The sequence below is a fragment of the Pagrus major genome, chromosome 22, assembly GCF_040436345.1.
Source record: "Pagrus major chromosome 22, Pma_NU_1.0".
Taxonomy (NCBI): Eukaryota; Metazoa; Chordata; class Actinopteri; order Spariformes; family Sparidae; genus Pagrus; species Pagrus major.
Window position 1 is genome coordinate 5,357,616 of NC_133236.1, and position 22,289 is coordinate 5,379,904.

At 42.1% G+C, this 22,289-nt stretch overlaps 1 protein-coding gene across 2 annotated transcripts; it reads right to left on the reverse strand.

The window, feature by feature from the left end:
• Positions 1 to 7,580: 7,580 nt before the first annotated feature.
• rpl7l1 (ribosomal protein L7-like 1) lies at positions 7,581 to 11,901 on the reverse strand. Of its 2 annotated transcripts, none has more exons than XM_073493360.1 (6): positions 11,814 to 11,901; positions 11,194 to 11,302; positions 10,836 to 10,999; positions 10,048 to 10,185; positions 9,860 to 9,969; positions 7,581 to 8,417 (listed from the first exon to the last, which is right to left on the reverse strand). In XM_073493360.1, the coding sequence occupies exons 1-6, from the start codon at positions 11,825 to 11,827 to the stop codon at positions 8,209 to 8,211; spliced, it is 744 nt and encodes a 247-aa protein (XP_073349461.1). In that variant the 5' UTR covers positions 11,828 to 11,901; the 3' UTR covers positions 7,581 to 8,208. The 2 variants fall into 2 exon arrangements, with proteins under 2 accessions (XP_073349461.1, XP_073349462.1); XM_073493361.1 differs by lacking the exon at positions 11,814 to 11,901 and adding an exon at positions 11,457 to 11,492 and having other exon boundaries at positions 8,113 to 8,417.
• Positions 11,902 to 22,289: the final 10,388 nt, after the last annotated feature.

Sequence of the window (22,289 nt, forward strand, 5' to 3'; positions counted from 1 at the left end):
ATCGGTGAAAAGAACTAGTTTCGCGGCAGATAATGCGTTATATAGAGGCTGCGCTTCGGTGCCCCAATCACTCTCATTATATGGATATACGCTGTGCTCCACTGGATCTAATTTCGTCAGAACGACTCCAAATGACACCAAAGTTATCTGGGTGAGTAAATGATCGTATTTTATGCTAGAAATAAGGTCCAGGTTGTAAAAAACGGCAATTCCCCTTTAATATTTGCACATTGGAACTGGAATGTAAAAAATATATATAGATTATCTTAAATAAATAAATAAAATAAAAATAACAGCAACTGAACCAAAACAATAAATAAAACGGGGAAGAAATGCTTGGTGCTGCACGAAAGTCTTGGACTACATTCACATCAACTCAGGTGGAGCTGCGAAAACGCAGGTCTTCCCATTCTTTTAAATGAGTATTCCAATTTGGCTGCAAAAAAAAAAAAAAAAAAAAAAAAAAAAAAAAAAATTGAAACTGACTCAACTTTTGGAGAAACACAGCCTTTGTGGTGGCCAGTCTCATAAACTGGTGATCAGACTCGCAGCATGAATGACTGAAACCACAGTGGACTGTAACGTCATGTGTATTCACTCAGTTAGGCATTATAAACCAGTTTAAAACATTATTTTTTAACTATCTGTTAATGCCTACGATCACTGTAGGATCGGCATGCTTAGCCTTCTCTGGCAGAGGCATGACTGGAGATCATAAGCAGAGTGGAAAACCCTGCTGGTTATTCAGACATCATGTTAGCTAAAACATTGGTGAGATTCTTCTGTAAACAAACACGCATGTAAAAAATCTGCAATATTGAGGTCAACAAAAGTTGTAATATATATGTATATATGACAAGTGGATGAACATATTAATCGTGACAGGCCTAATCACAACATCTTAGTCTCTTAAATTTAATCAATGCTTCATCAGTTCAAGTGGGTTAATGTTCATTTATTTTACTCATGCTCATCTCTGACTCAGGTCTTTTCTCCAACCACACAAGGAAAAAAACAAAACAACAGAAATCAGGCTCCCTGTGTGTACGGTGATGAGCATCACAAATCACACAAGGAGGTCAGGGAGGCCCTGGTTGCCTGGCAACACAGGGACAATAATTATACATTACATGAGGTAGTCTGAGCAGAGCTGCATCAGTGCTTTCATCCCCACACCCTAGTCTTGTGTGTAAATAGTGGAAAATAAAAGAGCTGCTGTTTGATGGTGACAGAACAGGTGGTGCATGGGAAGACCTGCAGCTGCACTGGACCGACTGCAGACTGATGACAGTGCTTTATAAAATGGTATCTGGGTGGTTCAAGGCAACCCACAAATTTTTACTGTCCTCATCAGAAAACCAGACTAATGCCAATTAACGTAATAGCAATGTGTGAGCAAACAACAGAATATTAAAATGAACCAGAGAAATAATGAAGTGTCTTTTTATTGTCCTTGACAGAAAGATACAGAAATCAGTCTCATGTTGTATCAGCCGAGATGCCTTTAATAGTAATGGTATCTTCAGACCAAACGCGACGTGAATTATTTGCACGACTACATTACACACAAAGTCAAACATAAGATGCTCCGGGTGGCGCAAATAAAGCGAAAAATTGTGACAAGCGCGCAATCATGTGAGTTGAAAATATTGAACTCAAGCGAAATTTTCGTGCAACACTGTCTCGTGAAAGCCTATCGGCGTTGATATTCCATTGACGTCATGACATTCACCCCGCTGATGTCCGGACACTGAACATGAACAACAAAAGGAGGAGAGGATAATCATCAGTAATTATGGCCATTTGTAGACACCCAGAGCTGTACAGTAACACATCTACTCGTACCAAGACAGGACAAATAATGAACTGCCGCGAAGGAAAGTGAGCGAGAAAGACTACCTGGTAAGTTTTGGAAATATGTCTCAGCACAGCATAGCCCTGATCGATCCGAACTCCATTCAGGGAACAAGCATTTTAAAAGTTGTTTGCTTGTCGTCTGGCCGACAGACCTGACAAAGCATGAATTCAGGCTTTATACAAGGTGACATTATGATGTTGTTATTTTGGCATCCTTTTGATCCATTTATTGCATCAAATCACAGAAATCTCTTTGTGTTGGGTTCATACCGATGTAGTAAGACAGATTAATTCAGTCCATGCCTACTTGCTGGTCACAGTTACTATTTATTGATTTTAAAACATCAACTGAGAAACTGCCCCTCACCACAGACAGATGGACAGGCACTCAGCAGCTGAGAACTGGGCGCCGGTCAGCCTCAGGTAGCGCTGGAAGCTGCAGTCAGCTGCAGTCTACCGACGCAGCTCCAGACGCTGAAATTCACCGAGCTGGGTGCCGCGCGTTTGGGGTTATTTTTATTTGCGTTGCACGAGTAGACACCATTAACAATGAATAACCCCCAATCAAACTTGCTCCAGTTAAGCATTGCAAATATTTTCTTCGCATTTTGTCTGAACTCAGCGAGACTGCAGACTCATCCAATTTCAGAGTTTTACAAGGTCAGCTTGATAAAACTGTTGGTTTTTTTTCCAAAATGTCTTTCATACTGTTTATTTACACTTATTTAGATATCACATATTAAAGCTCTGCGTTGCCCAATTATAGTCAGAAAGAGGGACACATAACATTGGCAGTTCTCACCAACTGTCAAGTACCAGTGGGTGTTTTCAGTCCTCCAACCAATCTAGAAAACCTGCATGGACAAGCGAAGGTTAGATTTATATTTTATCAGAACTGTTTTCAAACAGTACTTTTCAGTTTTACAAAAGAATATCCCTCAAAGATGAAAACTAAGTGGTTGTATTGGCAAATATAAAATGTTTCCCGGGCCACCTCCTACGCAGTGGATGAGCCAGCCAGTAGGTTGTAAACAATGATGACACATTTCAGAATGAAAAAATGTGTCCTGGCATGATTTTTCCATTTCAAGCAATTAGAGGCATTTTTTCAGTAACAGTAGGATGAAAATATACCGTAATATTTTTAGCCAAGATACATATAAAATAAGGAGTTTTGTTTTAAACGACATTTTGACCTGAGCCTTGTTGGTTTTTAAAACAACTGACTTGTCAGAATGAAACAAATCCTATGGTTTGAGCCCCACGTATTTTACCAACTACAATTAATGCATGTGAATGCACCCTGCATGTTTCCTCACAGGCACACCTCTGGTTTACGGTCACCATCTTTGGATTTTGTGCACCCATGGGACCCAGCTCTGCTTGTATCTCAGCAACCAAAAAGGCCAATGATTTGAGTAATCATTAACCTTCAGCTGAACCCTGGCCTGCTCTGCTCTTTGAAATACCAACCAACACCACAGACTGTGAGACACGAGGTATAAGATCTGGCATCACAATTTGTTTTCATATGCAGCAAAGATATAGAGCTTCTGACAAGTGTCGCCACCACTGATTAATGTGCCATCATCAGTTCTAAAGGCAGTGTTGGGAATCAACAAAATGCATGGGCTGTTGCATTGGAGACTGATAATACTGAACAAAACGTGACAAACACTGTTAGTGTTATCACGTGTTGTGTTAACAATTGTTTCAAAAGACTAAGAGGAGAACAGCGTCGGTTTGAAGCCTGTGTGTAATCATTAGCCTGCAGAGGATCTGATACTTGCTCATAGCAGATAACTGGTAGGTCAGTTTAGCCATCTCAAGATGATCTGAGAAAATTCACACAAACCACATTGAGGCCAGGGGAAATGGATACCCTGTCAGTACCAGCATCAGTACATTTGGTCATCCAAATATGGTGTAAAATTAACTGACTTTTGTTGACATCCATAAGGTTCAAATGAAACCATGCTCCCTGAAATGGATACCTCACTTAAACTACCAAGTTTCAATTCATGGATGGGAAAATAGCAGTCAATAATGTCCCGAATGGAACAAGACAAGTCGGGGGACAGGATTGTTTGAGACGTTTCAAACCATGTTCCATCCAACTTTCTCTGATGATCTCTCACTATATGGGCCATGGAGATGTGATTGTACTAAAGTCAGTGCAGTCTTTAGAGTGAGGTAGTGGGAAAGGCTTCAAAAGGAGCACTTGCTTGCTAACTGTCCTACCTCACCAAAACAGTAAATACACAGTGTTCATTCTATTCATGTTTTCCATGAACTGACAAGCAGGAATCAAATTGCAGAAATATGTTTCTGACAACCAATTAATTCTATTGATTCTCCATATACTTCATTATATTGATGCATAAAAAGTAAAATACAATGTTGCCATAAAGCAAATGGATTTACAAGATTACCTGCACTGTAACCAGACAAAAGGGATCATTACAGTGGTATAAGCAATGCTGAAAAATCTCCTACTGGTAACAGACGTTCTGTCATCTCATAGTATCCAAAAACTAGTGCCATATTTTGATGACTACTGGTGCTTATCCTAATGCAGCAGCCTGAAATATTGGTGTGTTTACAGTGTTGATACTTATTAATAAACCCTACAAGAGTATTGTTGTGCACTCTTTCAACATGGTTAGTGTACTTCATGTGCAGTTACGCTGCAATCATTATTTCTTAGACAAACCACTCAGTCAGGCTTATTAAAAGGGGCACTATGTAGTTTTGGAGAAGACACTCAAACTCAGAATTGCAATATTTACAATATTGAGATAATAATATATTCCAAAATATATATTTTCCATAAATGAATAAACAAGCTGTTCTCAGAGGGAAATAAGGTCCCAGAACACTGTTTGAAGCTAGAAAGGTGGCAGGGTCCGCCACATATAAACAAAGTAAAACAGGATGAAAGTGTGTTGTTCTTTAAGGTCAGTTTGTTTATTCAGTCAGGAAAACAAAGAACGTTTGAGTTTTTAAAATGCCTTAACAAACTAAAACATTCACTGAAGATATTTCTCTTCTGGTGAAAATGTCTTCCCCAAAACTTCACAGTGCTCCTGAAGAGTCATCAGGTCTCAGGATGGTAAATACTGGCTGACCGGGGAAAGGCTGAGGGCTCGTCCGCTCAACCCGAATGTCTGTTTAGCAAAAAGGTCAAGCGTCAACCCCAAAATGAGTCACGAGCACGATACTCTAACGTCGTGTGCGCTGATAATTAACTGTGTATAGTTTCAAAACGAAAGCGTCTCCCGACATGCAGTGAACACAGACAGACAGACAGACAGACAGACAGGCTACCAATTTGGCTAATTAGTCCTCACGCGCTACGACGAGTCATTCATTTCAGGTGCCGGCTGAAGGAGCTAGCCAAACCGGCTTACGTCTGCTAATGTGGCTGAACAGCGTGTTGCAGTGAACGTAACAGGGCGACACACTACTAACTGTTCTGTACCAATATATCTGCATTATTGATCACAGCATAAAGAAGCGGCAGCCTGAAAGAACCGGCACATAAACCTGTCTGATACTTCACTCTGCACCCGCATGGTCCTGTTGGCCGATCAGACAAACTTTATTCTGCTACCGCGAGCACCAACGTCTAACTTACACCCTCACTGACAACGACACGCATACAACACGTTATCTTTACACATGGACACAGTCTGAGTTCAGTACCTGGCTGAGAGTCTTACCTTCGATCACTGCCTGCTGCCACAGTACTACTGAAGCCGCGGTGCATCCCTCCAGCAGCGTGTGTCCGCGAGGTCAGCTCACAGACCGCCCACTCTCCTTGACGTTACATCGGGTGCTGCGTTCACGTGTTGCTCGTAAAGTAGTAATTTACACACACTGCCGGAAAAACGTGTTTGGGGCGCTCTTAAATATAGCTTTGTCACAGCTGCGTCTTTTGAATCATTTTATTTTAAAATACTTACATAGTCCCTCCAATAAATGCAGTCAGTATTGGTGATTTTGTTTAAACCCTGCCATGCGAGACTAAAACAAGTGAGTCACTGTACAGTATGTTGCACTGCTGTTGTAATTACATATGTTTTGCCATTATTTGAGACATTTGTCACTTTTTTTGTCCTTATAATTTCGACCTTTCGGACACGACAAAGACAACACAGGATGTGCTTCGGTAGTCTGAAATAAATGTAAGTGGTTTGGGAGCACAAGTTTTCATTAGAAACAGAATGAATCGGTGTTAAATTCTTAGGAAACTGAAGGTGACACAAAAGCCTAGTAACCGTTTATGTGTCGAAATGACTCCAGCAACGCCAAAGATTGGTCTGTGTAGTGAAACAGGATGACATCAAGAGGAAAAGGACCTGGCTCTCCGTTAATCATGACGCCAGCCTGTAACCTCTACTGCGCTGTAGGCAGGGAAAATCGTCATCATGGTAATTAATCACCATGGCAATGGCCACTGATTGATTTTATAGCTGTGATTATACAGAATGCTTCACTCACCCCACATAACACAAACACACTGACGTCTGTTCCTACCTGTTCTTTTCAACGTCGCCAGCAAATGTGAGTACATTCTGACAGGAATATCCTCCATCTGGCCCCTGACACACATTCACACGCTCGTCTTTAGGGGAAACATCAATGACATTCACGAGGCGCTGCCGACGCCATCCTCCATCTCTCCCAGTGCGCAGTCGTGTCAGCGCAGCTGCATATAGGTGCCACATCTCTTCCCCCTCCTCCGGCTGGTGACTCATGATGTGTCACATTGGATTAATAGTGACACACGGGTAACACCACAGGAATGAGGCTGTATAAACATTACCATTTGCTTCTACTTATCCCTTAAATGACTATTATTATTATTATTAATAAAATTAATAATTTGGGTGGTTTCTCCTGAACAACTGCAAGAAATGTGTCAAAGAAAAACATGTCTTCACAAAGTTCAGTGATTAGTGATTCAGTGAACGCTGTTGTTTGATCAACATACAAACTGAAGCCTAGACAGGTGTGTATCACTCTCCCACTGTCTGTGACAGTGAGAACCACTGGCACTGGCATGTATCATCCAGTTACAGCGTGAGAGTGCAGCTATTGGCAAAGGACTCCATGAAGAGCAGAGGCTATCTTTAGACTGCAGCTGAATTTCATCCATCATCATTTTCTGTATTTTGATTAAATCTCAGATGGGGGGCTAAATCTATGGTTGCCACAGTACCTTACAGTCAACACACACGCAGTGATGTGGCTCTTCTGAGAACTGAATGAGCTCCACACATGGGCCATCAATATCAACTCCTTACACACAGCCGTATTTTACATATACAGAAACTATGACAAAGGTGAAGAGTTGTTCCCATCAACCAGGTACTATCTGAACTAGATCCTGGTGTCGGTAGTTATTTTCTACTGTGTTGCTGTTAATTATCAAGCACATTTACCTCAATTTATTGAGTTTCATACAGATCTTTATCTGAAAAATCCCTCCTACCAGAAAAAACGCTGGAGACCAACAGTATCTATATATCTGGATTAACCTGCACAATACTAGTTGCAGGTGCCTCTGCTAACCAAACTGCCATCTTCACAGTAGAGTATCTGCATGTTTCCAGTGGAACAGCGCGGCTACAACATAAAGAAACTACCCAATGAAATTATTTTAAAATCACCAGACTTGCTCTCATTTTGTGTCAAACATTAGATGTCATTGCAAAAAGTGAATAATTTTAGGCTTTATTTCAAAAACATTAACAGTGAATCACAAGTCAATGAATCGGTGTTAAAAAGATTTTTCAGACTTTACACCTTTTCACATTGAAAACTATGAATGCAGCAAGTGTTTATATTGGTAGTCTGCTGGCTCCTGCAAGCAGGACTGCCCATCCTGATTATTTAATTACTGTCCTTGCATATGTAGCAAGTACTGATCCATTCCTCTGACACCATGAGGAATAACGTGTAGCAACCAAACACCCTTTAACAGATATTTTACATTTCACAAGTTACTCAAAATAGTTACATTTTCACCAAAGAGCACAACTTCTTCCATCAGTCCAAGGTTAGGGGCACTACATGATATTTTTCAAACATGAGTGCAGAACCAGAAACAACATGGATAAGTGAAGAGACTCCCCTTCAGATCCCGCTGATGTCTCCCAGTGTGCTTTAAGTGTGACCAGATAATGGGTGTACATGTAAATGTATGTTAAGTATTACTCTGGGTAAAAACCCACAAGCTTCTCTGCCAAAGAAACAAAATAAATATTTGTTATCATTGGCATTTGCTCCTCATGAAGTAAAGCATCCTTGTAGTTGCCGCTGAGAGTCCATTTTCCCTCTGTCTTCTCAGTTTAGTTGCCTGATAATAGAGTTAATGTCTGTACCCCGGAATCCAGGGTTTCCCAGGTCCTTCAGGAGCCCAGCCTTATCCCTGGCAGCATGACGAGCCACTGACAGCTTGAACGGCAACAGGAAGTTGTTGGCAGCCCGGAAGCACTTACCAACTGAATAGATCTCATGAATCAGGTCCTCCAAACAGATGATGCCCTGTTTACCTGAGAAACGAGGCGGAGGTGAGAGATTAGGAGGAGGACGATGGCATGAAGGCATTTTATAAAGGACAGGACGGTAGCAGAGAGTAAACAAGACCAGTAAGACAAGTATACTTCAATAGAAAATAAAATCATTTTCAAGTAACATGAATAAATGAACACACACAGCCAACCTGAGTTTACAGCCTAACCATTCTGTGGTTAGTGGACACAAAGGCAACACATCCACCAATCCATAAACATTTTTCCATTACATATGCCAGCGTGGTGCGACTTGGTTTGACTCTGCACAGCAGCCCAGCGCGGCAGGGATTCACATTTCTATTTCAACAGGTTTATCTGCTTGAAGGTTTGTTTTTGACTACTTCCAAGCCATATATAACACAACACCATCACCTTGTCCATGATAGGGACAGGGCACTGAAGGCAGCCAGGAAGGAACAGACACCATTCTGTTAACGTTACGTTACTTAATACTGTGCTTGCGTGGCTGGATTATTGGAAGAGAGAATGCCACATTGGTAACTATCCATCCATTCATGAAATGAAATCACACACTTCAGGGTCCACATTACCTCGGGAATATGCACAAGCATTAATGGTTTGTAAGAGTGGCATTTAGCAATGTAACGGGACGAGCAACAGAAGTAATCCTGGCTAGTTCAGCCACAGAACAGCTCATCGTCATTGTAAACAGAACAGATTCCCACCATGTAATCCACTAAATCACACAGCGAGCTTTACAACTCAAATTAAAGACTGTATGTGTCCTGCACATCTTTAAAGTTACTCTACTTTACTAATGTTACAAAGCCAGAGTTTTACTGTAACTTTTCACCGACAGATTTTCAGTTCAACAGTTCTGATATTTCTTCATTTTCATTTCATTTCATTTCATGAACAGTTTACATGTGTAGCTCTGGGCAGATTTAACTGTATCAATTCCTAACAGACTTGGTGAAACTACAAGTGTCACTATAAGAAAACACTCTGCTGTTCAACAAAATGAGTTTTAGTTTGCATAAATAATATGGATGGTGCAGAATGAAATTTTATATCACCAACTAATCTGCTACCGTACATTACTTTAAGTCAAAGAGACACAAACAAAATGCAAAGTGTCAGCCTTGGTTCTAAACAAAGACCAAAGCACAGACGTTCTCCACAAATTTCCCTTTTCTGTCAACAGTGATGAACAGTATCACATTGCAATGTTTCAACTTTGTAAATCTCATGTCTTGGTTTTATATCATTGCATGGTGTGGTGTTTTATAACTTTGATACATATACCTTCTAGTATTTAACTATACACTTGCTTTAAATTTCCCCTTGAGTAGTATGAATAAAGTACAAACTGATAAACTTGATTCAAAGTCTGATAATAGTGCTGGTGGTGTGTCCTGCTATCATTCTGGTGGGAAATTCAATCGGTGGAAAAGACCTACCCATGTGTTGCTCAATGAAGGTGTTGTCTGTGAGAGGAACTCTCCTCCTGCCTATCATGGTCTGCCCTCTCTTCAGAATGAGCTCACGAACAGACTTCAAGTTGGGAAATCTGTTGGGAACATTAACGTGCTTAGAAGATTTGAAAAATTCAACACATTTAAGAAGTGTAGTACAGCAGTCTACTCACCCCCAGGCCACATAGGGCTCCACCACCTTCATCATGGCTGCAGAGGTCTTGTTGATTTTGACGAAGGCTCCGCTGAAGATCTTCCTCAGCCTCAACATCTGGATCACCTTCATCACTTTAGGACTGATACCTTTAATCCTAACAGGGAAGGATCATCCAAGTTTACAAAACTGGAATGGTATTTGATTATATACATGTTTGTGTATTTCTATTCATGTTTGTGTATCATTAAAACCCAACAAACCACTACAACCAAGAATGTGTTTTTATTCACTGTAGCTAAGTATACAAGATTTGATGTTACCATCTCTTCTATCATGCTCTCTATTGATTTTGTCTGGTTAGAATCCTATAAACTGCTCCGTCTCAAAGAATATGACAGGAACATTAAAGTTTCCCAAATTCACAACATACAAGATGATTCTGAACCCACCCATTGAGTGCTCACTCATCTGTTGACTACATTTAGTGCAGAAAGAATTACAGAGCATTGGGATCATTTTACTTCATGTACAGTCATTCCTACCTGAATATTTACATTTACATTAAATTTAACAAACACAGTCTGTGTGTGTAGATAATCAACCCCATCTAACAAAAAAATAAGGTACAACTTTTACCATGAATGTTAGTGCTTCACTGAACTCCCCTCAGCAGGTGGATAGAAAATGTACAACCATTTCAAGCTTTTGATGAATTGTTATGTGGTATACCTTTGTGGTTTATGTGACCATATCTACGTAGGGAAGATTCTTATATAAAAACCGAGTCTGAGTTAAAGTACTTACTCTCTGATGCGGACGGCAAAGGCCAGCCTGTTCTTAGCAGGAGGCAGAGGGGCCTGTGGCCTGTGCTCAGCTCTCCTGATGCGAGAGTCATCACGGTGCCTCTTGTGACCATCTTTCAAGAAGTCTTCCAACCGCTTAAACTTCAACCCTTTACCTTTTGATACCTGGCATTATATAGAAATACACACATACAGCATTATGTAAAATAGGCAGTGTACACGATGCTGCATGTCAGGCTTACATTTAAATACAGTCAAACCTGCTCCAATATTCATCCCAGCCCAGTTCTACTGCAGCCACCAGTATTTGACTTCTGATCATGTAACTAAAAATTCAAAAGGAAACCATCATCACTCACCTTTCTCTTCTCAAGCAGTGCAAGCTTGGCTTGTGTGGCTTTAATGGCCTGATATGCCTTCCTCTTTTTCAGGAGATACTCAGGAACTAACTTGATCACCTTTTTTGATCTATGACAGACATACACAAAATAACAGTGAGAAACGCTTTAGAGAAACATGTGAACTGATAACCCAGTGGCTACTGTTTAGTCTTGTACTTTAACACCGCAAGACATGTAAGAACACAATGTGTTTCCCTGTTCAGATGGAATTAGCTACCAACCGCTTCATCTTTGTAGTTTGAAGATGGTAACTTAGTTTAGTCAGTCAAGCAGAGCATACAATAATATATGACACAGAGGCTGTCAGCTACATGAGCGCCAGTTCACTTACACGTAAATGGTAATAGATATTGTCTAAACGTTACGCTAACAATGTTATCGCTATCTCTCGGTGATGTAAACTTAATCCCATGTGAAAATATGCTCCCTGGATGCAGCCTTTCTAAACCATCCACCCACCAAATATTGATATTGACCGAATCAGTAACATTTGTTTTTGTCGGAAAGAGATGACACCATAAAAACACACGCAAAGTAAGAATGGATGGACTTAGATCAAATAAATAACAAACACATACTCAGCTTCAGCCATGGTGGAATCGGACGACTCGACTGTCGCGCCGAGATGATGTCACAGCGCAACGTGTTAATTTTCGGCATGCTGTAGCGGCGCACACCATAGACGCCTCACTGAGCGGGTTGGCCCGTCGCTGCGATACGTCGACGTCGCCGCCATATTGGATGTGGCAGATCTGCCCCGTGAACTCATACAAGTCAATGCAGTGAACTGAGGTCCTCCGGCACCGGCCTTTTATCCATACCAAAACCCAGAGCTAAAACCCACGGTGAGGCGGCATTTAGCCACTATGGCCCTCACCTGTGGAACAGCCTGCCGGAGAGCCTCAGGACTGCAGAGACTGTTGATATTTTTAAGGGAAGGTTAAAGACACACCTTTTCAATCAGGCTTTTAACTAATATTTTAAATTCTTACGTTCTTATGTGGTTCTATCTTATTTTATGTTGTTGCTTCTATCTTGTTTTTTAAGACAATATTAATCTTAAATAATTGTATTTGTCTTATTTATCATTGGTACTATTTTATTTATTATCTTACGTATTTTTATCCTTTTAACTGTTCACTCTATTTACTTATCTTGTGTCAGGATTTTATCCTATCTTATGTTTTTAGTTTTTAGGTTTAACGCCAGTGTTTCCTCAGGGGGGTCCTCCACACTGGGAGCTGTGTCTGGGCTGCTGCTGGGGATGCTGTCCTTGGGTCCCTTCGGCCTGGCGGGCTGTTGTCTGTCAGAGTCGGGGGGCCTGGGCGCTGGTGCCCCCTGTGGCACAGCCTGCGACTCCTCCCAGTGTGGACGGCCCCATAGGTGGCGCTTCCTCAATCCTCAGTGCCATGCCATGTCTCCCTATTGTCAGTAGTGAGAGTGTTCTTTAGAGCAGATCGCGACACAGAACTTTCCGGTAAAGCTAAAGGTGGAGGTATCTGTTTTTACATCAACAGTGGCTGGTGTAATGACGTGACAGTGATCCTACAGCACTGTTCACATCATCTGGAAACATTCATCATAAACTGCAAACCCTTCTACTCCCCCCGTGAGTTTGTTTCATTCATTCTGGTCGGTGTTTACATTCCACCGCATGCTAACGTGCAGGAGGCGCAGCGCATGCTAGCCGACCAGATACTGAGTGTGGAGTGGACTAACCCGGACTCTTTGGTGATTGTGCTTGGTGACTTCAACAAAAGTAACCTCAGCCATGAACTACCCAAATTCAAACAGTTCATTAACTGCCCGACCAGAGAGAACAATATTCTGGATCACTGCTACACCACAGTCAGCGGTGCATATCACGCGTCCCCCGCGCTGCACTGGGCCTCTCCGACCACGTCATGGTCCATCTGATTCCCTCATACAGGCAGAAACTAAAGCTCTGCAAACCTGTTGTGAGGACGTCAAAGCAGTGGACTAGTGAAGCTGTGGGGAACCTGCAGGCGTGTTTGGACTGTACAGACTGGGATGTTTTTAGGACTGCCACCAACAGTCTGGATGAGTATACAGAGGCTGTGACGTCATACATCAGCTTCTGTGAAGACTGCTGTATCCCATCATGCACCAGGGTGAGTTATAACAATGACAAACCCTGGTTCACAGCCAAACTCAGACAGCTAAGGTTGCAAAAGGAGGACGCATTCACGAGTGGGGAAAGGGACAGGTTAAAGGAGTCGAAGTACAGCTTTAGCAAGGCGGTGAGAGAAGCTAAACGACAGTACTCTGAGAAACTCCAACACCAGTTCTCAGCGAACGACTCTGGGTCTGTCTGGAAGGGGCTCAGACAGATTACAAACTACAAACCTAAACCCCCCCACTCTGTCAACGACCTGCGACTTGCAAATGAACTGAACAAGTCTCCACCATCATCCCTGTCCCCAAAAAACCAAGGACCACAGGACTTAATGACTACAGACCCGTCGCCCTGACCTCTGTGGTCATGAAGTCGTTTGAGCGCCTTGTGCTGTCCCATCTCAAATCCCTAACTAACCTTCTCCTGGACCCACTGCAGTTTGCCTACAGAGCCAACAGGTCTGTAGATGATGCAGTAAATATGGCCCTGCACTACTCCCTCCAGCATCTGGACTCCCCAGGAACATATGCCAGGATCCTGTTTGTGGACTTCAGCTCTGCCTTTAACACTATCCTCCCGGCTCTGCTACAGGACAAGCTCTCCCAGCTCCATGTGCCTGACTCCACCTGCAGGTGGATCACAGACTTCCTGTCTGACAGGAAGCAGCGTGTGAAGCTGGGGAAACATGTCTCTGAATCCCAGACCATCAGCACCGGATCCCCCCAAGGCTGCGTTCTTTCTCCCCTGCTCTTCTCGCTGTACACTAACGGTTGCACCTCCAGTCACCAGTCCGTCAAGCTCCTGAAGTTCGCGGACGACACCACGCTCATTGGGCTCATCTCTGGCGGGGATGAGTCTGCCTACAGGTGGGAGATTGAGCATCTGGTGAACTGGTGCAGCCAGAACAACCTGAAGCTTAATGCTCTAAAGACAGTGGAGATAATCGTGGACTTCAGGAAGAACCCAGCCCCACCCGCCCCTGTCATCCTGTGTGGCTCCCCAGTCAACTCTGTGGAGTCCTGCCGCTTCCTGGGCACCATCATCTCCCAGGACCTAAAATGGGAGCTGAACATCAGATCCCTCACCAAAAAAGCTCAACAGAGGATGTTCTTCCTGCGGCAGCTGAAGAAGTTCAACCTGCCAAAGACGATGATGGTGCACTTCTACACTGCCATCATCGAGTCCATTCTCACCTCCTCCATCACCGTCTGGTACGCTGCTGCCACTGCTAAGGACAAGAGCAGACTGCAGCACATCATACGCTCTGCTGAGAAGGTGATTGGCTGCAACCTTCCATCGCTCCAGGGCTCTGAGGCGTGCAGGTAGGATTGTGGCAGACCCCTCCCATCCCGGTCGACGTCTTTTTGACACTCTCCCCTCTGGCAGGAGGCTGCGGTCCATCAGGACCAAAACCTCCCGCCACATGAACAGTTTCTTCCCCTTTGCAGTTGGGATCCTTAACAAGTCCCGGGACCCCCACCCCCCTTGCACCTTATTCACCTAGACAAATTCCTTGTTGGTGTAAAATCCTTCTTGGCAATAAATCTGTTTCTGATTCTGATTCTGAAAATCTGTTTCTGTGCAGGTGTGTGTGTGTGCTTTCGTTTATCTATCCTGGTGGGGACATTGACTTGAATACACACCAACACCATGGAGACCATAAAACGCAACCCACTCCAATGAATAGGAAATGACTTTTCAATATGGCTGGTGAAGTTCCCTAAGAAGTCCCTTGCAGGCTGTTTTTTATGACTTTGTGTGTGCTCTATAGCAACCCCAGAGGCCAAACCTGGTATTGCAGTGTTTACACTGCAATACCAGGTTGACACTAAGTCCCCAGCAGGCTGGTTTTCAGACATTGTGTATGTGCTCTATAGCACTCCCGGAGGCCAAACCTGTCATTACAGTGTATGAACTAAGTCCCCACCAGCACTGGTTTTTCAGTGTGTGAACTTTTTATGTGACTGAATGCCATTTTTGTCATTAGAATGTGTTTATTATCCTCTTATACAATTTTTGTTACCTGATTATTACATTTTGGGCCTTTTATCTCATGAGAATTTAATAGAGTTCGCTTTTGTTTGTTTATTTGCTTAATTTTGTATGCTCATTACAGTTCTCTTTTCTTTGTGCTTTGAATTTTACTGGCAGAGTTGGTGAGGTATTGGGTGGTGGGTTCAGCCCCTAAAAGTTTAACATTTTTTACATTTAGATAATTATAGATCTTGTGGTTATCTTAATTGAATAATTTTGTGATGTTTTTCAGTTGTGAAACGCAGTTGTGAAACACAGTGAACACACCACCAGTCAGCGCAGACTCGTTCAGTGAACTTACTGTTGAGAATAGTGTTGTGTCACTCGCGAACGTACTGCACACAGAGAGGGGACTCTGTCAGGGCAGGGGAGTGATTCTCATTCAGTGAACGAACTGCCGAAAGTAGCGCTCTGTGTCACTCACTCGCAAACCTACTGCACACAGAGAGAACTGTCGCTGAGGACATGATTCAAGTTTATGTACTGTGCTGAAAGTAGCGCTGTGTCACTTGCGTACTGCACACAGAGAGAACTGCCACTCAGTGCGGAGGACTTGATTCAAGTTCAGTTACCGTAGACTACTGCTAAAATTAGTGCTGTGTCAACTTGCCAACATCCGTGTAGCATGTTCAGTGAATGTACTGCACACAGAGCTGAGGAATCCTAATGCAGTACATGTATACCACTCAAAGTAGCGCTGTGTCTCCCGCCAATGACTGTGTACTATGGTCCGTGAACACCGTCCTTCAGTACGTGCGGTGAGCGTGTTAAAGAGTGATTCATGAACTGAATGATGGATCATTTGGCTGTTTACCAGTTCAGGGAGTTAGAGAGCTATGCACTATGCAGTCAGGGCTCCTGCTAAGCACTGAATGAGCCGGTGAATGCATTTTTTGAATGTATCTTTTTAATGAACGGATTCTAGTGATTCAGTACAGTCAAAAGAACTGTTTATCCCATCGCTAGTAAAGCGGTTCAGAAGAAATTACTCAGTTGTGGCAGAAACATAACTATAACCTGTTCAACTGTGTTAAAAGTAACCATATATGCAAGTAATCTCATGTACAAATGTAGGCTATGTGTAGGTTGCCAGACTCTGCAAACAGCATCATTTCAACACACTTAAATACATCAGATAAATCCACATACTAAGCTACACAAATCGTGTTTCACTGTACTGTAACCAAGTATCAATTTGTCCCTCTTTCAATAACAACAAACAAAGATGAGATCAGATTCAAATGTACTCAGCAGTAATTTATTCCAGGTCTGGCAGTAGTATGCTACCCAAGTCCAATAAAGTAAAATAAAAGACTTTTTGGACTGGAACGTACCTTCCCTTTAAATCAGTGTCTGTTTTTTTTTTAACTCACAATATGTTCTTTCATTGTAGTGACACAAGCACTCAAAAAAAATAAAAATTAAAGACATAAAATAATAAAATAAAATAGAAAATAAATTCTCTTCAGCTTCAATATAAATGATCTGACTTATTCCAGCAACACAAATCGATGCCAACAATATAAATGAAATATAACAACTCAAAATCTTGTGTAATGTCTCTTTTCAGTGTTATCAAAAGTAAATCAGTCCTTTTGTTCTTGGATGAACAGTCAATCATCTCCACAAATTGTGGTGATCTGCAATTTGATATTTCTTAGTCCAGGAGAAAAAAAATAAACTCCCAGCAAAGGAAACAAAATTTGCATACCTCAAAAAAATTACTATAGAGCTCTATAGAAAGAAAATGTTTTTTGATACTCAAGATGGCTGGCGACAAGTCCTGGGACACAGCGGGCTCTGCCTGGCTCTGGTCCACCCATGCTAGCAGGAAAACAGTGTAAGAAGTGGTGACTTGATGTGAAAGACGGCTAATAGAGACTGGCTACAGCTTGGCCATGTCTTCTGGGTTATTTGGGATATTTGATATATTCAATCTATTGAATATATCAAATATTTAGTACAGCCAAACTAGTAATTTCACTGCATCTAGATTATTTATGTCAATAAAAAGTAAAGGTTTTGAAAGTACAGTATTTCCCTCTGAAATGTAGTGGATTGTAAGTATAAAGTTGCATAAAATGGAAATACTAGTAAAGTAGGCTAAAAGTACTTCAAAATACTAAAGTAAAAGTACTTAGTTAGTGTCCACCACTAGTATAGTGAAACTTTAGTTAAGGAGAGATACTTTAATGTTAACAATTTTCTATTTTGCAGTTTACTGTAGTGTTAAATGTGAAACATCAGTTATTTGCAACACTACTCTGTAAAACTACCCTGTGAGTCACAGTTGAGAAGTGGAGAAATACTGTGTGGTCCTCTGCCCAGCCTTAATTAATGGCCCATCAGCTTCAAAAGGGCGCCGCTGGTCTGCACCTGCAGCCTGCAGCAGAGCAATGAACGAGCCATCCTCTGAGCCACACCAAGAACATTAGTGTGTACGTGCAGCCGGCTGTGAGAGCAGAGATATTACAAAAATATTCAATTACTTCACTATAATACAGTGTAGTGTCACCAAAATCACTACATACTTCATTTATCTTCAACAGATTACACTACAACACTTATTTGGGAAAATAAGGACTTTTCATAATTTCTGGGAATTTTTATTATGAATATTAATCAATGGGACCACTACACTTTATCTTACAATTAAGACAATTAAAAAGGAAGACATTTTTCGTACTAAGTGTTGTAGTGTAATCTGTAGCAGACCAATGAAGTGTGTAGAGAGTTTGGTGACACTACACTGTATGATATTGAAGTTACTGATTAATATTCCTAATAAAAAATTTCAGAAATTATGAAAAATGCCTTTCTTCCAAACCAAGTGTTGTAGTGTAATCTGTAATCTGTCGGCTAATATAGTAATCTACAGGTGTTTTATCTGACTGTTCCTCTTAAAGGAATAGTTCACCCAAAAATGAAATTCAGTCATTATCGATTTACCCGCATGCTGATGAGAAGTCCGGTGTAGTTTTTTATTCCTCAAAGTGCAGCTGGAGACTCGGTGGGGGGGGGGGGTAACTGTAACTGTAACTGTAGTTTGTTTGCCTGGAGGTGCGTTCACATGGTTCTCCCGAGCAGCTTACCGGTGCAGTTGAAAAACAGAGTAAATCTCTGAGTGACAAAGAAAGTAACCAAAAATGTCTGTTTACTTCCAACTCGGGGAGCAGCTGACTTCGTTCTCCTGTTTGTTTTTTTGTTTTTCAGGACACTTGGGTTGCAGCAGACGAGCAGTATGGAGGAATATTGCAAAGTTTTTGTGTAGTTTTATGGACCTTTTCTTCTTGGGAACCATAGACGCTCGTTATATGGATTTGCGGTGCAGGGCGAAACCCCCCCGAAACCCCCAAACAGTTCAGTTTGCACCATTTATTCAGTGCTGTAACGTTACAGTGCAACAGTTTTGACTGCATATGCTATAAAGATTATTCTATGCGAATGGGAGTTTTGCTGTGAGCTCCGTCTCTCTCCTCTGCTCTGTCTGTAGAAGGTGAGACTGAGCTACAACAGCCGACAGGATGAAACGGACTTTAGGTTTCACGTTTCACTTTACTCGAGTCGTGTACAGCTCCTTGCTGTCATAAGTGCAACAAAATCTGTAATTGAGATGAAGTACGAGCAATTTTTCAAACAATACAGAGCTCATTATACTGATAATGAACTGCTATGAACAGACTCAAAGCAGACATTTACAGTATGTAGCGATTGAGTCTAATTAGCCAAGTATCTTAAAATAAGTTTTTTTTAGGCTGACAGCAGTCTGCTTCTCCTCTCTACCAGCAGCAGTGAGTCTGAGCAGCAGCAGAGGGAGGAGGGCAGAAGAGAGGATGCATTTTACCACAGAGCTGTTAACCAGTGTAAAGACCTGCAGCATTTTTAAACAGTAGTTTGCGTTTGTCATGCTTACTAATGTAAAATTTTATCAGTGGCATTATCAGCTGCAGCACTGTGCCACTTTTGAAAGCATATAGAGTAAACACTAAAAGATCACACAGGACAAATTATTCTTCAAAAGCCTTGTGCTGTGCCCAAGTGGTGACTTCGTTATGAAGTTTCTCCTTGCCTCACCTCCTTGTCTCCTCTCCTTGCTTCCTCTCCTCTTCCACTCTTTAATCTAGATAGGAGCTGTGGACCACCAAAAGCAGCAGCAGCTCGGGTCCACAGCCCCTGGTCTGTCTCAGCAGCTTAAGGTGGATTTGCCCCCAGAGGAGACTAACACTACTACCATTAATACCAACCAGCTGATAGACATGGACCTGCTCATTACCAAGGAGAAGAACAGTGAGGTGAGATGGAGGCCTGCAAATATTCCAATACCTACAAGTCATATTTTAAACAGCAATTTAATAGTCTTTAAATAGTAATATAACAAAAACACAAATGCTATGATCCAACATATGTAGGCTATTTTATTAAAAATATTCAGCAGAATGAACTCGTCACAAACTTTGCGACCTTAGTTAGCATACAACAATAAAATATAACAAGTAGCCTTTTTTATTTTTTATTCAAGGTTTAAAATAATTAATCTGAAGATTTTTTTTAATTGCTCCTATTATGCAGTAGTTCCCTCTGTCCCTGCATCGCCACTGCAGCTTTTAATGGGAGCGGACAGATCTTAGGCTGTTTAGGCTATTTACATCTCACAAAACTGCAATTTTTTTCACAGACAACTTCAGATGGCTATTCAAACTTACACTGATGGGTTTGTTTATTTCAAGGAAGCAGACATGTTTGTAAAAGTAGCAGTCACATGTGTCAGTCACATGGCTGACCACTATTCAAAGTCATCTTCCATATCCTCAAAATCATCTAAATATTCAGCCATTATTGAGAAAATACTTACCAGTATGCAATGAAAACATTTTGCCTCTGAGTTCATATCACTTGGTTGAATTAATCTACAGGAGCGCTTCAGACTGGCTGTAAATGCACTGAGCTTCAGACTGGCTGTAAATACACTGAGCAAGACTTTCACAAGACTTTGCGTGACTTTGTATTACAGCTACTTTTATAAACATGTCTGCTTCCTTGATGTAAACAAACCCATCAGTGTAAGTTTGAATAACCATCTGAAGTTGTCTGTGAAAAAATTGTGGTTTTGTAGGATGTAAATAGCTTATTGATAGATCGTTTGGTAAAACATTTTGTCCTACCTGCCATCTCACAAATACTGCAGAACGTTTTGTCTATTCCGTCCACATTTTCATGTCTTAACCATTTTAATTTCTCCTGCCATTCTGGTTTGAAACATTGTGTTTGGAAAGGCTGCTGTCCAATTTCAGGGCTTAAAGTAAAAAAAAATCCTGAGCCTGAACTTTTTTCCAAGGAGCGGGAGTGCAGTGGATCTAACGCATACACATTATAGGCAATTTGGCAAACAACTTTTTTGCATTGTGCTTTAAGTGTGTATTTTAGAAAGTAAAGGTTATTAAGTTATAAGTGAAAACATGTGAAACTCAGTCAAGCTAATTAATCTGAATTATTCATTTAGCAACCATTTAATTCAGTAAAGGGCAATACAAAAAACATATAAACAGTTACAGAGCAACAGTGAACTGTAGATAATATTGCAACCTTTCCATAATTTTTGTTCAAAACAATGGCAAATTAAGTTATAGGAAATACATTCCATTGGGCCTTGACTCCTCTTTAACATATTTGCAGAGGCAGTTCATTTTAACAACAAAAAAACAGTAAAGTGCTCCAAGAAGTGGTAAACTGAATAATATGAAATAAATACAGTTTACTAAAGAAACCTATTGAGAACTGCTAAACTGCAGTTTCCAGTGCAATCATCACAGTTCATTAACACCTTCTTTTTTTCTGTTCGATTTCTTCTTTCTTTTTTGATTGGGTTTTGACTCCTCTCCTCTTTAACATATTTGCAGAGGCAGTTCATTTTAACAACAAAAAACAGTAAAGTGCTCCAAGAAGTGGTAAACTGAATAATATGAAATAAATACAGTTTACTAAAGAAACCTATTGAGAACTGCTGAACTGCAGTTTCCAGTGCAATCATCACAGTTCGTTAACACCTTCTTTTTTTCTGTTCGATTTCTTCTTTCTTTTTTGATTGGGTTTTGACTCCTCTCCTCTTTAACATATTTGCAGAGGCAGAAGCTGGTGCAGAGGAAGTAGGGGAGACTTTGGCTTGGCCATAAAAGAGAGGAAATAACTTAGGTGGTCCAGAGGAGGGAGGAGGTCTGGCTGGTCCAGAGGAGGATGCTGGTCCAGAGGAGGGAGGAGGTCTGGCTGGTCCAGAGGAGGATGCTGGTCCAGAGGAGGGAGGAGGTCTGGCTGGTCCAGAGGAGGATGCTGGTCCAGAGGGAGGAGGAGGTCTGGCTGGTCCTGAGGCAGGAGGTCTGGCTGGTCCTGAGGGAGGAGGAGGTCTGGCTGGTCCTGAGGGAGGAGGAGGTCTGGCTGGTCCTGAGGCAGGAGGAGGTCTGGCTGGTCCAGAGGGAGGAGGAGGTCTGGCTGGTCCAGAGGGAGGAGGAGGTCTGGCTGGTCCAGAGGGAGGAGGAGGTCTGGCTGGTCCTGAGGCAGGAGGAGGTCTGGCTGGTCCTGAGGGAGGAGGAGGTCTGGCTGGTCCTGAGGCAGGAGGTCTGGCTGGTCCTGAGGGAGGAGGAGGTCTGGCTGGTCCTGAGGGAGGAGGAGGTCTGGCTGGTCCTGAGGGAGGAGGAGGTCTGGCTGGTCCTGAGGCAGGAGGTCTGGCTGGTCCAGAGGGAGGAGGAGGTCTGGCTGGTCCAGAGGGAGGAGGAGGTCTGGCTGGTCCAGAGGGAGGAGGAGGTCTGGCTGGTCCAGAGGGAGGAGGAGGTCTGGCTGGTCCAGAGGGAGGAGGAGGTCTGGCTGGTCCAGAGGGAGGAGGAGGTCTGGC

What these genes read in the sequence shown, in the direction of transcription:
- rpl7l1 (XM_073493360.1), bottom strand. An exon ending in CACTGCTTGAGAAGAGAAAG is followed by an intron (nt 11,000 to 11,193) that starts GTGAGTGATGAT and finishes ATATAATGCCAG; the next exon opens with GTATCAAAAGGTAAAGGGTT. An exon ending in TTTGCCGTCCGCATCAGAGA is followed by an intron (nt 10,186 to 10,835) that starts GTAAGTACTTTA and finishes CTTCCCTGTTAG; the next exon opens with GATTAAAGGTATCAGTCCTA.